Source organism: Nicotiana tomentosiformis, chromosome 12 (genome assembly GCF_000390325.3).
Source record: "Nicotiana tomentosiformis chromosome 12, ASM39032v3, whole genome shotgun sequence".
In the NCBI taxonomy this organism is placed as follows: domain Eukaryota; kingdom Viridiplantae; phylum Streptophyta; class Magnoliopsida; order Solanales; family Solanaceae; genus Nicotiana; species Nicotiana tomentosiformis.
The window spans coordinates 103748546-103762329 of NC_090823.1; the positions used below are offsets into that span (position 1 = coordinate 103748546).

The 13784-nt window shown below is 37.6% G+C and overlaps 2 protein-coding genes across 5 annotated transcripts; both read right to left on the reverse strand.

Annotated features, from left to right (window-relative positions):
• Positions 1-2198: 2198 nt before the first annotated feature.
• LOC104097094 (U-box domain-containing protein 35-like) lies at positions 2199-8027 on the reverse strand. 2 transcript variants are annotated; one of them, XM_009603605.4, is made up of 8 exons: positions 7725-8027; positions 7103-7206; positions 6548-6669; positions 6261-6464; positions 5718-5979; positions 5485-5580; positions 4046-4474; positions 2199-3167 (listed from the first exon to the last, which is right to left on the reverse strand). In XM_009603605.4, exons 1-8 carry the CDS (start codon positions 7882-7884, stop codon positions 2457-2459), a joined length of 2088 nt encoding a protein of 695 aa, XP_009601900.1. In that variant the 5' UTR covers positions 7885-8027; the 3' UTR covers positions 2199-2456. The 2 variants fall into 2 exon arrangements, with proteins under 2 accessions (XP_009601900.1, XP_009601901.1); XM_009603606.4 differs by having other exon boundaries at positions 7721-7888.
• Positions 8028-8502: 475 nt separating this feature from the next.
• Positions 8503-12406, reverse strand: LOC104097095 (protein phosphatase 2C 53-like). Of its 3 annotated transcripts, none has more exons than XM_009603609.4 (5): positions 12186-12384; positions 10638-11338; positions 10219-10536; positions 10036-10141; positions 8503-9180 (listed from the first exon to the last, which is right to left on the reverse strand). In XM_009603609.4, exons 2-5 carry the CDS (start codon positions 11232-11234, stop codon positions 8846-8848), a joined length of 1356 nt encoding a protein of 451 aa, XP_009601904.1. In that variant the 5' UTR covers positions 11235-11338; positions 12186-12384; the 3' UTR covers positions 8503-8845. The 3 variants fall into 3 exon arrangements, with proteins under 3 accessions (XP_009601904.1, XP_033512266.1, XP_009601902.1); XM_033656375.2 differs by having other exon boundaries at positions 11982-12384; XM_009603607.4 differs by having other exon boundaries at positions 10638-12406.
• Positions 12407-13784: the final 1378 nt, after the last annotated feature.

Here is a 13784-nt window from a genome sequence, read left to right on the forward strand (position 1 = left end):
ATTCTGACAATCGAGGTGCTTCTTTAGATCCGACATTATTATCAAAACCATTCTTGCTCATGAGCCCTCGGGAGCTCTGTCCTCGATCATTCCGAACGGGGTTTCGTACAGGGCCATTATCTCTCCGATCTCCACTGTATGGCTGATATTGATCTCTGTTCGATCGCGGTTCCCGGTCGAAGTCCCTTTTAACTATTTCCACAGGCCTGTTAGGATAAACTGAACCGGTTGGAGCCCCCAATTGATCATCCTCGACCCTGATCTTCGACTGATACCAATTATGCACATCGGCCCAAGTGACAGCCGGATACTCGATCAAATTCTGTTTTAGCTATTGTGAAGCTACGGAACTTCGAGCATTGAGGCCTTGAGTAAAGGCTTGAACGGCCCAATCGTCAGTGACCGGTGGCAAATCCATTCGTTCTATTTGGAACCGAGACACAAATTCCCTGAGCATCTCGTTGTCTTTTTGCCTTACCTTAAAAAGGTTCGATTTTCTTGTGGCTACCTTGATAGCTCCGGCGTGTGCCTTTACAAAAGAATCTGCAAGTATAGCGAACGAATCAACAGAATTAGGTGGTAAATTATGTTACCATATCATAGCTCCCTTCGATAGAGTTTCCCCGAACTTCTTCAGCAACACAGACTCAATCTCATCATCTTCCAAGTCATTTCCCTTAATGGCGCACGTGTATGAGGTAACGTGCTCGTTTGGATCTGTTGTCACGTTATATTTCGGGATCTCGGGCATACGAAACTTCTTGGGGATTGGCTTCGGAGCCGCACTCGGGGGAAAGGTTTTTGGACAAACTTTTTGGAATTAAGCCCTTTCAACACCGGTGTTGCCCCCAGGATTTGGTCAACCCTAGAATTATAAGTTTCCACTTTCTTATCGTTTTTCTCGATCCTTTTTTCTCCTGTTTCTATTCGCTTCGAAAGATCCTCAAGCATCTTTATGATAGCAGGATTGGTCTCCAGTTCTTCTCCATTCGATTTCTTTGATACCGATTCGGCTCTATGAACAATTTCTTGCGATGGCTCGATCTCGATCCTGCTTGGTGTACGATTCTGATTCTGAAGTTGTGCTATTGCAGCTTGTTGAGTTTGCAATATTTCAAATATCATTTGAAGGCTAATCCCGCCTTTTCCACTGCCCTTGCGTTCTGATCAGCTGTTCGAGCATCTCGGCGGATGCTATTTTCAGGATCGGCGCCCAAATTCCCATTAATAGCAATATGGGAGCTGACGTCGATTGGATCCACGGCCGGAGCTCCATCGGGGTTTACTGGAGGTACTCCGTTTCAGGGGACGGCTATGTCATCATTCTCGCCATAGAGACCGATGCCATCGTCTGTGTGTGTGGGTACTACTTGAGAGTTTGACATGTTGATCCTGGAATCAAAGACACTTCAAAGAACAAGCGTAAAATTATGTGTGTTACAAAAAATTGTTCCAAACAATCACTATTATCCTTAGCTCCACGGTGGGCGCCAAATTGTTTGCCTTAAAATCGGACAACAATTAAACTTATAAGTGGTTTTAAGGATATGTGATTTCATTTGGCACAAATTGATAATTGTCTGAATTAATGCTAGGGATTAATTGTAAATAAAGCTAACCAATATGATGAACAACCACGGCCCTCGAGGTAGACTGCCCTCGAACCAGCTAAGTTTGCTATTACAAAGTATGGACTTTAACAACAGAGCTTGCAAGAGAAAATATGATATATTGCCTTGTTGTGCATGAATGTATGTTTGTTACAAAATGATTAAGACCCTCTTTATATAGCACAGGAACCCTATTTATGGTATATTTCTAATTACAGAAGTAAATCCCATGATAGGCTAAATATCCGATCCTAACTCGATATGTGTCGAGATTCCCGCCACGATCCTCGCCCGATCACGGATATCTCGGCTTTCCGTTATTCGGCGTAGCAGGCCTCCTTCGATCTTGCTCAATCTCTTTCTCGCTTCGGTCTCGAATTGACCTCGATCCTGATCAGCCAGTGATCAACGAGCTTGCCAATCCATCTTCGTACCATGTTCCGATATAACTGGGGCCGGGCCTTGATCTTCCGTCCCGATTTCGGTTAGTCATATGAAATTAGGCAAGCCCAATTCTGACCGTATACAAGTTTGGAAAATATGTTGATGTTGAAAAAAAGGAGTTTCCGAAAGACTCCTCAAACAAGATTTTCAAATAATAAAGGTCAATATTTGCAAGTCATAGCCGAACACCTTAATTTCATCATCACATACTCAAGATCCTTTTGGACTACATGTAGCAACAATAATTCTAACATTCAGTTATTATTGCATTGAAGAGTGATCAATTGGACATACCAACACTCAGAATCATGCCAAAAAAAAAAAAGAGAGGAAGTTTTTGCGTTGACAATTCTTGATCCCTCATATCGATACAATCTTTTAATAAAGATGCAGAGGAGCAAGTTAGCTACTGATACTTGGCATGCTGTTAATTCCAACTTCTTTAAGCTTATTAAGCTCAGGCACTATTACTGAACCAAGATCCGGTCGATCTTTCATCCTCAGCTCAGCACACTTGAGTGACAATTTTGCAAACTTAAGAGCCTCTTCAACTGGCCAGTGTTGCACTGTCGGATCTAACAAATCTGCAAATGTACCTTTTTCAATGGCCCTCTCAACATGATGAGTTAAACCCATTGGTGGCCTTGCAGTAATAATTTGGAGCAACATTACGCCGAGCGAATATATATCTGATTTAGTCCCTAACTTTCCTGTTTGTTGATATTCAGGATCTATATAACAAAAAGTTCCAGCAGCTGAAGTCATGTGATATTGTGTCACAGTATCAGCTACAGATGGTGGAACTAACCTTGCCAACCCAACATCACTAATTTTGCAGACATAATTTCTGTCTAAAAGGATATTTGCTGGCTTTAGATCACGGTGAACAAGAGGTTCTGGCTTTGCTTGGTGAAGGAATAGAAGTCCGGTTGCAATCTCCGCAGCAATTTTGAAGCGAATTTCCCATGGAATTGAAGGGGTATTACCTTTCCGAAAAAGACGATCTTCCAAACTGCCATTATTCATAAACTCATAAACTAAACACCCGTACTCGGGACATGCACCTAATAGTAGCACCAGATTCGGATGCCTAATGAGACTGAGGACCTCAACCTGTAAATGAGAAAGCATTTTTTATGTGCATCAGCAGGTGGCTTGTTGAATACTATACTAACATCAATCAACAATTTAACCAAGGCAAGAGAACATCTATGTATATAGCATACATGAGCAAGTACAAGCTACAACATCTTGCAAACATTCTAGTTATAGTACAACAACAACAAAAAAAAAAAATACTGTATAATCCCACAAATGGGGTCTGGTAGGGTAGTGTGTAAACAGACCTTACTCCTACTTTGAATCCATCCCATTCTAGTTATAGTAGTAATTGAAAATCCATCCCATTTACATGTAGTAAGCCATCATTTAACCTTTTCAAACAAGAGCTTCCTTAGACATCTCTAAGAATGTGCTCATAAATGTACTGGTAAAAGATTACACAAGATGCTTATGCGCATACTAAGGAAGCTTTTAGATGAAGCATACATACTTGGAACAAAAAACCAGGTTATTCATTAGTCAAAAACATTCCCGTAATACATATTTTTTTTATGCAGGTAGTGTAAGCCCACTCCGATTTTTCACCAAGTACCTACTACCTCCCACCAGCACATGTACCAGTTACTTTGCGCCAAAACTTAGGCAGATGAGAAGAAATCACCTAGTGTATAACATTCCTATTATAGATTAATCAAAACAATCATGGCATGCACCAAAATGCATCATTATACATGCATTTGTCTACATGTACAATTTATCATGATTCCCTCCATTGCTTCCTCGGTAATTAACTCTAGAAGTGACTCAATGAACGCACATAATTCTATGAAAAATGAAGTTGCTCATCTCAAACGATGAAGGACGTTTCATATCTTAGTATGTATTGTAAAAGCAGAGTGTATCAATGAATTAGAGATATAAAGAGTTACCTCTTGTTGGAACTGTTTCTTCCCTTGTGCAGCATCAGCACTCAGAACTTTAATGGCAACAGGTGTGTGATCAAGTTTTCCCTTAAAAACAGGTCCATATCCACCTTCTCCAACTTTTAGTGAACTTGAGAAATTTTTGGTGGCTGCCTCAATCTCTTCTATTGTATACTTCCTATAACGGAGATCATTCTGAGATAGAACATTCATTGCTCGATTCTTTTTTTCTCCCTCTTGCTTGGCCTTCAGCTCCGCATACTTCCTTCTTTGTGCTTCTATCTCCACCATCTTTTGTGCTTTCTTAGCAGCTTCAATAGCAGCTCTGCATTTAGCCTTTTCGGTCTCAGCAATTGCAAGAGCTGCATCTTCAGCAAGACGGGCTTGTTCAAACCTACGAGCTTCTTCCATTTTCCATTTATTAAGCTCTTCAGCCTGAAATTTTGTATACACATAACACATGAAAAAATTAATCAAGGATAAGAAGAGGAAGAAAGCCTTGGTCCTTTGCATTTGATGTCATAAATTTGTAACTCGTGTTTCCAAGAGCCATTTATGGCAAACAGAGACATACTAACAATCTGTTCATAAACTTATACACAAGAGTGATATGTCGGAAACAGCCTCTCTACCCCAGGGTAGGGGTAAGGTCTGTGTACACACTACCCTCGCCTCCCCAGACCCTACTAGTGGGATTATACTAGGTTGTTGTTGTTGTTGTATACACAAGGGTGATATGAATATGATGCTATTTCTTACTCAGTATATAGATAAAATTGTACTCCCTCCGTTTCAGTTTATGTGAACCTATTTCCTTTTTGGTCCGTTCCAAAAAGCATGACCTCTTTCTAAATTTGGAAACGATTTAGCTTAAACTTATAATTCTACCCTTAATGGGAAGCTTTTATAACCACACAAATACTCTGGGCCCCTTTTTGACTTGTTTATGACCACAAATTCCAAAAGTCTTCATTTTTTCTTAAACTCCGTGCCCAGTCAAACAGTTTCACATAAATCGGAACGGAAGGAGTAACTAATAACAATTATTTCAGACTATTTATTTTCTTGGAAGAATAACTCCCCACAAAAATGCTGAATGCACCCATGTAGTTTTGGGCGTTGGTAGCCCCTAGAATAATATTATCTGTTCTAAAATATACCATGCAAATACGGTGGCCTATTCTAGGCATCTAAGCCATGTACACTAAGTATCTTAGTAACATAAACTGAACATTTGATTCTGTGAGTGCTAGTAAAATTTGTAGAAACATGAGTTCCCTTATAATTTCTTTTCTATCTTTGAACTTTAAAACTAGGTTTCTTTTCAATGCATGTTCTATGTTTGATGTTTTTTGCAGATACTTGGCCTTCAAATTTTTTCTTTCTTGCTATTTTAAATGGTCTTCATCTTTGTGGTTCTAGGCAGTTAGACAATGAGACATTACCGCTTGGTTGGCCAAGACAGCTTCTTTGCAAGCTGCATTATACATATCCAAAGTTTGCCTTAGCTCAAGTTTTAGTCTTTTCATCTCAGCTTCCAACTGCATTATCACATATGATGAGACAGAGGTTATTATTCAGCAAATTTGTTACTTTTCATATAACGGAAATGCTCATATTGTGTATTAAGCTACAAATTTGCACTGTAATGTAGCTTCTATTATTATATTGCACTTACTGAATATGAGGAGCTTCCATTCCTTGTAGTTTCTTTGATTGCAACTTGTGTGAAGTCAAGATTGTCGGCTGAGATATCAACTGATCTGTGGTTAATACGAGCGAAGAGTTCACTACCATCTGATAGAGAAGTTCGGCTACATGAATTCATCGGCCCTCCAGAGGGAGCATGAAGATGATCCATCACTACATTAGATGGTCCTTTTTCAGGCCTCGTCTTCTCAGATTCTATAATCTTTGGCTCTGCCCTTGCAAATGACAACCTATTTTGTACCATTTATTCATTAAAGTTAGCTAGAACATAAAGAATTCACACGTTTGCTTAGAGCATAAGGAAGCCTAATTGCCCCTTCACCTATTTCTTAGTTCAACAGTTAAAAATTTAACACCAAATAAGATGGTGATACAACAAATGAAGAAGTAACCGTAATCATTCTCCATGGGCTATAAGCACTGCAGTGCCAAAGTTGTTAGCTTTTTCAAGCCAACAAAACGAAAGGGAAAGTTGGTCAGTTTTATATCATCAGTTCCTTATATTTTGTACCTGGATATGTCTTCTGATTCAGAGTTACTTAATCTAGACGGTGTCCATGCAGATGAGAAATGTTGCCTTGCTGGCGCAGAAGAAGTTAGAGGTTTTGCTGCTGGTCGGACAGATTGTTGCCTGCCTTTTGAAACTACGTAGACAGTACAAAATTCTGGTGCAGCCTTATTTATGATTGTTGGCACATCCGGAGTCCAATATTTCCTGCAAAAAAAGGTTATAAGCCAAGTTTAATTTTTTCCTCCGTAATGCAGTATAAGGGAACAGAGAAATTGAGAGATAATAACCTGCCAAGAGCGCTCCTAGATGATGCACCAAGAACAATGTTGGTAACACAGTGACCGTTGATGTAGTCAAGAAGTCCCTTGGACACTTCATTATCCTCAAGGACGATCTCTTTCACTACTATCTGCAACCATTTGAGTAAAGTATGATTTAGCAAAAATTCCAAAATGGTGTAAGCCCGTTTCACCTAAACATTGAAAAACGACACTACTCTAGGTAACGTATAAATTACTTTAATGGTGCAAAACACTCGAGCAGAACAAGATGTTTAGGGGGGAAAGGGAACAGAAATGAGAAACAGACTTTATGAGACAAAAACACTATTTCTTGTGATCGTAAGGACCAAACAGAGGACAATGCGGTGTTTAATATACTTTTTTTTGCAACATTAGCTAAATATATATAACTACCAAAAGTATCCATAGAAATTATGTGGTCTTTCAACAAGTCAAATCATTAGACAATTATTAAAGGGTAATGAGTTTCATAATGTAGAATGGCATCAATATGTTTAGTCAAATGTCAATCTACCTCTATGATATGTTTAATTCACTTACCCTTTTACGCGCAGAATAAGCCCGGAAAGGAGTGAAGACATTTTGAGTACCTTCGTTACTTGATCCTCCATTTGCATCTGGAGCAGCTTCATTTCCACCAACCGCTACAAAGCAGGAACAATGTCACAATAAACAACCAAAAATTTCAAAGAATGGACCACATTTGGAAATTGTTATCCGAAATCCACTGGCATAACTAATGCGAATTAGCACTTTGTAGGGCCCATAAAGGAGCTTCTGCATTCCAAGGATTTGAATCCGAGACCCCAAATGGAGGGATCCTATCCATTCTGCCACTCCTTGGTGGTAAACTAAAAGCACATTTCACTTACATTCATCGAAGGGGAGCCTTGGAGCAAGTCTCGTGTGACCTATAGGTCACAAGTTCGAGCCGGTCGAATCAGGCCCTAATACTTACATCACACCACTTGGGGTGCGGCACTTGGCAAGATGCTTTATGGACCAAGCTGCCCTTTTTCATGTGTGCAATAGAAAGCAAAAGTTCCCCTTACAGAGGCTTTATTTCTAATAATATTTTCTTCCCAAACCAAATTATTGATCCCCTAGGAATGGGAATAAGAGAAAAGTGAGAATGCGATGAAAGAGAAAAAAGGGTACCTACGATTTGGTGACTTCTTGATTCGAACATGGACCAATACAAGATTTGGATTGCTTGCAAGGAGATTATCAACAGCCCATTTCACAGCAGAGGCGCTATTCTTATCTTTATCAACTGCCACAACTATAGGGCGGTGGCTACCGCCATCATCTGACGAAGCCATTTTATGACAGAATGAAAAAGTTGGTGGTGATAAGAGAGAAAGAGACTACGGCTTGTTAGCTCCCGCCACTTTCAACCACCATAACGGTCAACGTTCTTTTACGTTGGAATCATTAGTTTTACAAAATGATTGTGTTGTCCCCCAAAAATTTCTATGTTTATCTCTGCTCCAATAACTGTTTTTACCACTTTGACTAGGTCTATGGTGCTGTTTTAATCCCTTTTTTCCTCCCCCCTTTAAGATAAAATTGAGAAAAGAAATACAGATGAAAAAGAGAAAGAAATACAATTATTGCATGTTTGATTTTATATAACGGTCCGGCCAGCTTGTGTGCATCTTAATTATTTCAACGGATACATGGCTGATAATTCTGTCGACTAAGACTTGAGATATGAATCCTTAGTTCTAAAGTTTCACTCACTTTATTGATCACTGAACCACACGCTTAGGTGCAATTTTTCTATGTTCAACTATAGCATAACACATAGCACAACTATAGCAAAGTTTAGGTGTGTAGTTGAAAATTCCGGACAAGTTGAGGGTGATGTTTGTGTATTATCCCTTTAAATATGACTCTCTGAAGTAGAGGACATTCAGTTAGGGTGAAGAGAATACAAATTTTAGAAGAAAAAACTCTACTCTGAATTGCTTATTATGAATCTACAATGTCAAAGTAATACTAGGTTAAAATACCTCATAGAGCCTTTTAACACTTTGAGGTATAATGACCATTACATTTGATTATAATTGTAGTTGCTCCTATTTCAAATATAGCTAAAAAAAGAAAATTACATACAAAATGGAGCATGTACTAAAATACATACAGAAACCTACTCCAATAAAAGCCATTATCCCAGATTCCCAGGTAAAAAATGCAAGGGCTTGACTACATTTTGAACCATATTTAGTTTATACTGCAAATCTATAATAAATGAAACAGTAGATTGAGAGGCCAGTTATGTTAGGTTTTGCTCTTAAACTTTCTTTGGGCTTTCAAGTCCACCACAATCACAGTTATGTTGTCCTTGCTGCCCTTTTGAAGAGCTCGATTCGACAAACACTCTGCTGCAGCCTGTGCTGCTGGATCAATTCCTTCACCCCTTTCCATGGGGAGCGTTACACTGTTCTTTTTATGCCACATAAGTATGCGTTTACGAGCCATATCACAAACTTCTTCATTTGTCATGACATCCCATAAACCATCACTCGCAAGTATAAGGCATTCGTCATCCTTGGCTCGAGGTATGAACGTTACTTCTGGATCAGGAATAATCCAAGGCTTCAAGTATCTATCTCCTGCAATCGATAATAACTGGCTTGAAAGAGAGAAAAAGATCTATTTACCAACAAAATTTAGGACTCTAGTATGTGAAAATTTACTCTAGATCAAATCTGTTCAAGTGATAAACACCCCAAGAAAATAGCTACAAGCTGGGTAACATGATGCTACTGGCCACAGGTTACTTCTCATATCAAATTACATATACAAGAATGTTCAGAAGAAATGTCTTTATGCAATCCTGCAGCTCACTTAATGTACCTTTCTAATGAGAATTCTAATTCCTGAAAGTTTTGGCGTCTAAGCATAGGTGGCAATATATTTTATAATTCAAACATCTTAGACCAAATGGAAGAGGCAGAGCCATACAACATGCACTACTACATAATAGAAGCTGGAGTATATTGGCTGTATCACCAATCATGGAATCTTGAATTAGCTTCTCTTTTAGAACAATGAACTGTGCTCAAGTCCAATCTATTGAGTATGTTTTCAAGGTGGCCTCAGAAATTCCGATATGGAAATGAAAACTGATGGCCATAATAAAACATATGAGCAAACCGATATATCACAATCTCGCTCGGGAAAATGGAAGTAGATTCAATTGAAGTCCAATAATTAAAGTTATGCTCGAGTTCAACATGCAATTGAAAAGAACTTAAAGTGTCATATAAGCGATAAGCGGAAATATTTCATTCCCTAGATGGAAGCGCATTAAGTAACGCAATAAAGGCACCAAGTAATGGTAAAGATTTAAAGCTTAACAGCTCATACTTCATAGTCATACTAGTATGGTCAAAATACAAAAAACTCAGCTGGTGATTAGAGTATCTTGCAAATGCTAGAAAACGGTTAGCTAGGAGAAAACATACCGATGGACCTAGACATTGCAAGAACACCAAAAACACGATGGCCATTCCACTGTATCACCTTGCCTCCAGCTGCTTCAATCCTTTCATATTCATCTTCTCGGTTTGGCTGAGAGAACGGAATTGAAAATGAGTACATAGAGATTAATTGCTATGCAAGTAAATATAGTCTAAAATTTTGCTTACTTTGTGATCCACTGACAATGCCAAGGGTTCCTTTCCACGACACAGAACAGCCCTTGAATCACCACAGTTTGACACTATAATGTGAGATGAACAAACAATGGCAACAACGGCTGTGGAGCCTACAGTTTCTGGGGCAACAGGCTCATGACTAGTCCCACCTGCGATTTCAGCATCAACTTTAAGAAAACAGTTGGTAAATGCTTTTCTCCAGAGTTCTTGGCAACTTTGCCTAATACTTTCATCACTGAGATTTATCATAATAGTTTCCAGCTCCTCAGTCAATACAGCATGCATCTGGTCTCGGCAGTAATTTGCCACCTGAAAAGAAAAAAGAAGAATCAAAATTTTTGTTCATATGTAGTTAACAAGAAGGAGTTGTGCAAACCTAAGTGAGAAAGAGAGAAGAGAGAGACAGAGACCTGAGAACCACCATGGCCATCATAAACTCCAAAGAAATGAGTCGTCAAATGACTTAAGCGTCTAGGCTGTCCATCAAGCACACGATCACCAATTAGCATCTGCAGAGGAATTTTCAAGAATCTAGGAACAGTTGCAAATGCATCTTCCATTTCTGGCCTCCTTCCACAGATAGATGTATATCCCCATAGAGGTATGTAGTCCACTTCAAAAACACTTCGGCTGACTGTTGCACTCAAGCCTTTATCTAAGGGTAGCTGAACTACAACTGCAGATGATTTTGAGATCTGCTCCTCAAGTCCAACGGAACCTGCCACGGGTCTAGTCACAGGATCCTCAACATCTGACTCTACTAGAACCTCAGTCTTAGCAATAAGTTCGACATGGCTAATGATTTTCTGAGAATCTACGAAATCCTGACCTTCTATATCAGACGCTATCTCAAAACCTATAAAATCATCAGCGCATATACTACTACAATCGCTCACCACTGACAAGGAACACGAACTATCAAGAATCTGATCACCCTCCAATGAGAAGGAATCATCATCACCAGCAATCCAGTTGCTTTCATTTTCAGAAATCACATCAAGCGACATAGTCCCTTCACTCGGGCTCTCTTCAGGCACAGATGATACTGTAATACTAAGGTTGCTCTCTGAATCAGCAGAGCTGCAATCATCATTTCCACCAGAAACAGATTCTGCCAAAGTTTTAGTCGCAGAATTAGAATACAAGCTTGTCGTATCATCCATCGACTTTAGCCTAGTAAAATCCAAATAACTTCCTAAGCTTGGGTTATGACAGATCAAATTACCAAATACAAATGGCACTGCAACCGCCCGATACATCTCCTCCATCAACATCACTATATTGAAAGCAGTAAAAGTTGACCACCCCCTCTAAAACTACACTGCCTTTCATTGTTAAACTAATTCATCATCTCTCTTTAGAATCGGTAATAGTCTTATCATGAGCTTCAGCATACCATTTTCCATGCCTAAGTAAATCAACTAGTAAAAGACCATTCTTTTACATTGCGCTGCGCCCCATTAATCAGGATGCTTAACAGAAATTGGTAATTAGTTCTGTTTAGCAAACAAGAAACAGCAAGAACCTTTTTTTTTTCCTTTTTGTGCAAAATCTAACTTCTTCTTCAACTATATATACTCAGAACATAACAATATTCACTAGAGATCCTTACATCCACTCAATTACTAAAAACCCATATAGGTAATAAGATAAAAATCCAAACTTTACATAAATCCTTAGTCTTTAAACACAAGAAAGACAGGTAACAAGGAAAGGGTCATGTGATTTAACCTATGAAAAGCAAAGTCAATTACCAAGAATCACATGAAAGCACTGAAAAAGCAGGTACCCTTTTTCTCATTAAACTTCAGTACCCTGGATCTGAGGTAATTCACAACAACCCCTCTTTGAAATATAGTCCTTCTGTCTTCTATATTTCAAACAATTATTACCTCAATATGTAACAAACAAATAAAAATAATTGAGATGGTAAACGTAGAAGATGAAATAGCTACTACCTAATCCTATTCTTTTTGAAGAACTTGTAATCTTCTTCACTGTTGATATCTGCTTATTGACTTAGAAGACAAAAGAGTTAGCACAAAGAATCAAGAATAGAAGAAATGGGGTTGCTTTCTGAATAGCAAAATAATTGTATAATTCATTGAAGTGTCTTACCTTTTTTATATTTTTATATATTATTTTCTAGTTTCAGTTCAGGACTTCTGAAAGCTCAGCAAAAGTGAGTTGAGTGGAGAAAAAGTTGAGAATTTAAAGAAAAAACATATATCCAGAAAAAATAAAAATAAAAATTTTTCTTTCTTATTTATGTGACATAGTTTGAATTGGTACAAAGTTTTAAAAAAAAATTGAACATTACCGTTTTAAATATGACATAGCAATTTCATGGCTATCAAGCTTTTAAAACTTATACAATTGAACATATCATAACATTTTGTGACTATAAAAACTTCTTATTAAATGTAAAGTAATAAATACTATATCAATTTTAATTTATGTGAACTTATTTGATTGAGCACAAATTTAAGAAAATAGAGAAGACTTTTGAACATGCGGTGTAAAACGAGACACATATATTTTGTGTGACTATAAATCACTGCGTAAAAGTAAATTATTTTTCAAATATAGAAAGAGGTCATTCTTTTTGGCATGAACTAACAATGAAATAAGTTCACATAAATTAAAACGGATGGAGTATAAAATTAGTTATTTTTAAAATGTAAAAATATATTATTTTTCTAAAAAAAATAATAAAGGAAATTATCACATTAATTGAAAGAGAAGAATTGGTATTTCCTATTTTCACTTCCAGAAAATAAAAAGAAAATATGCAGGAAAAGAAAAAAATAAATAAATAACATATGTTAAATGTGAAAGAGCACATTAAAGCATCTCCACTCATTCAATGTTTGCCCTTTCACTTTTCACTCTCCAATTCAATGCCCCCACGCTTCCTATCTTTTTGCTTATTGGTGAACAAAAATAAATGACTTTTAAAATGACTCGTGTCCATTATTCAACCAAAAATGCTCCAATTAGAAAGACTTTGATATTTTCTTTCTCTTGGATGATTTTCATCCAATGGCAATTAAGTGGGCATTACTACTAAGAATGTGCTGAGATGGTTGGTCCCTCTCTTCTTAGTTAGAAGTGTCGACTTCAAATTCTGTAATAGAAAATTCTTGAGAGGAAATACTTTTTCTGGTTAATATTTTCGGCGTGAATCTAAATTAGTCGTAATAATAGACTACAGATACTAAATGATTAAATAAAAAATAAGCAGTCTTGTGATCGGTGATAATGCCATGCTACCGAAAACATGAAACCAAAATAAATTAATATCACCATAACAACGCACTTTTAGTTCATCTTTAGTAAGTATAGTATTTTTCTGCTGTCTCAACTCAATCTTGAAACTGTTTCAAGTATTAAAAAAGACATGGACTTGCTTTTGTAGTAAGGTTTATTTATTTAGCAAGACATCGACTTTGACCGTAATTATTAACTAGTCAAAAGTTTTCTACATCATTATATTTCAATCCAAAGCTAGAAAGTGAAAGAAATGAAAAGATGAGAAGCCTAAGATACTGTCACCC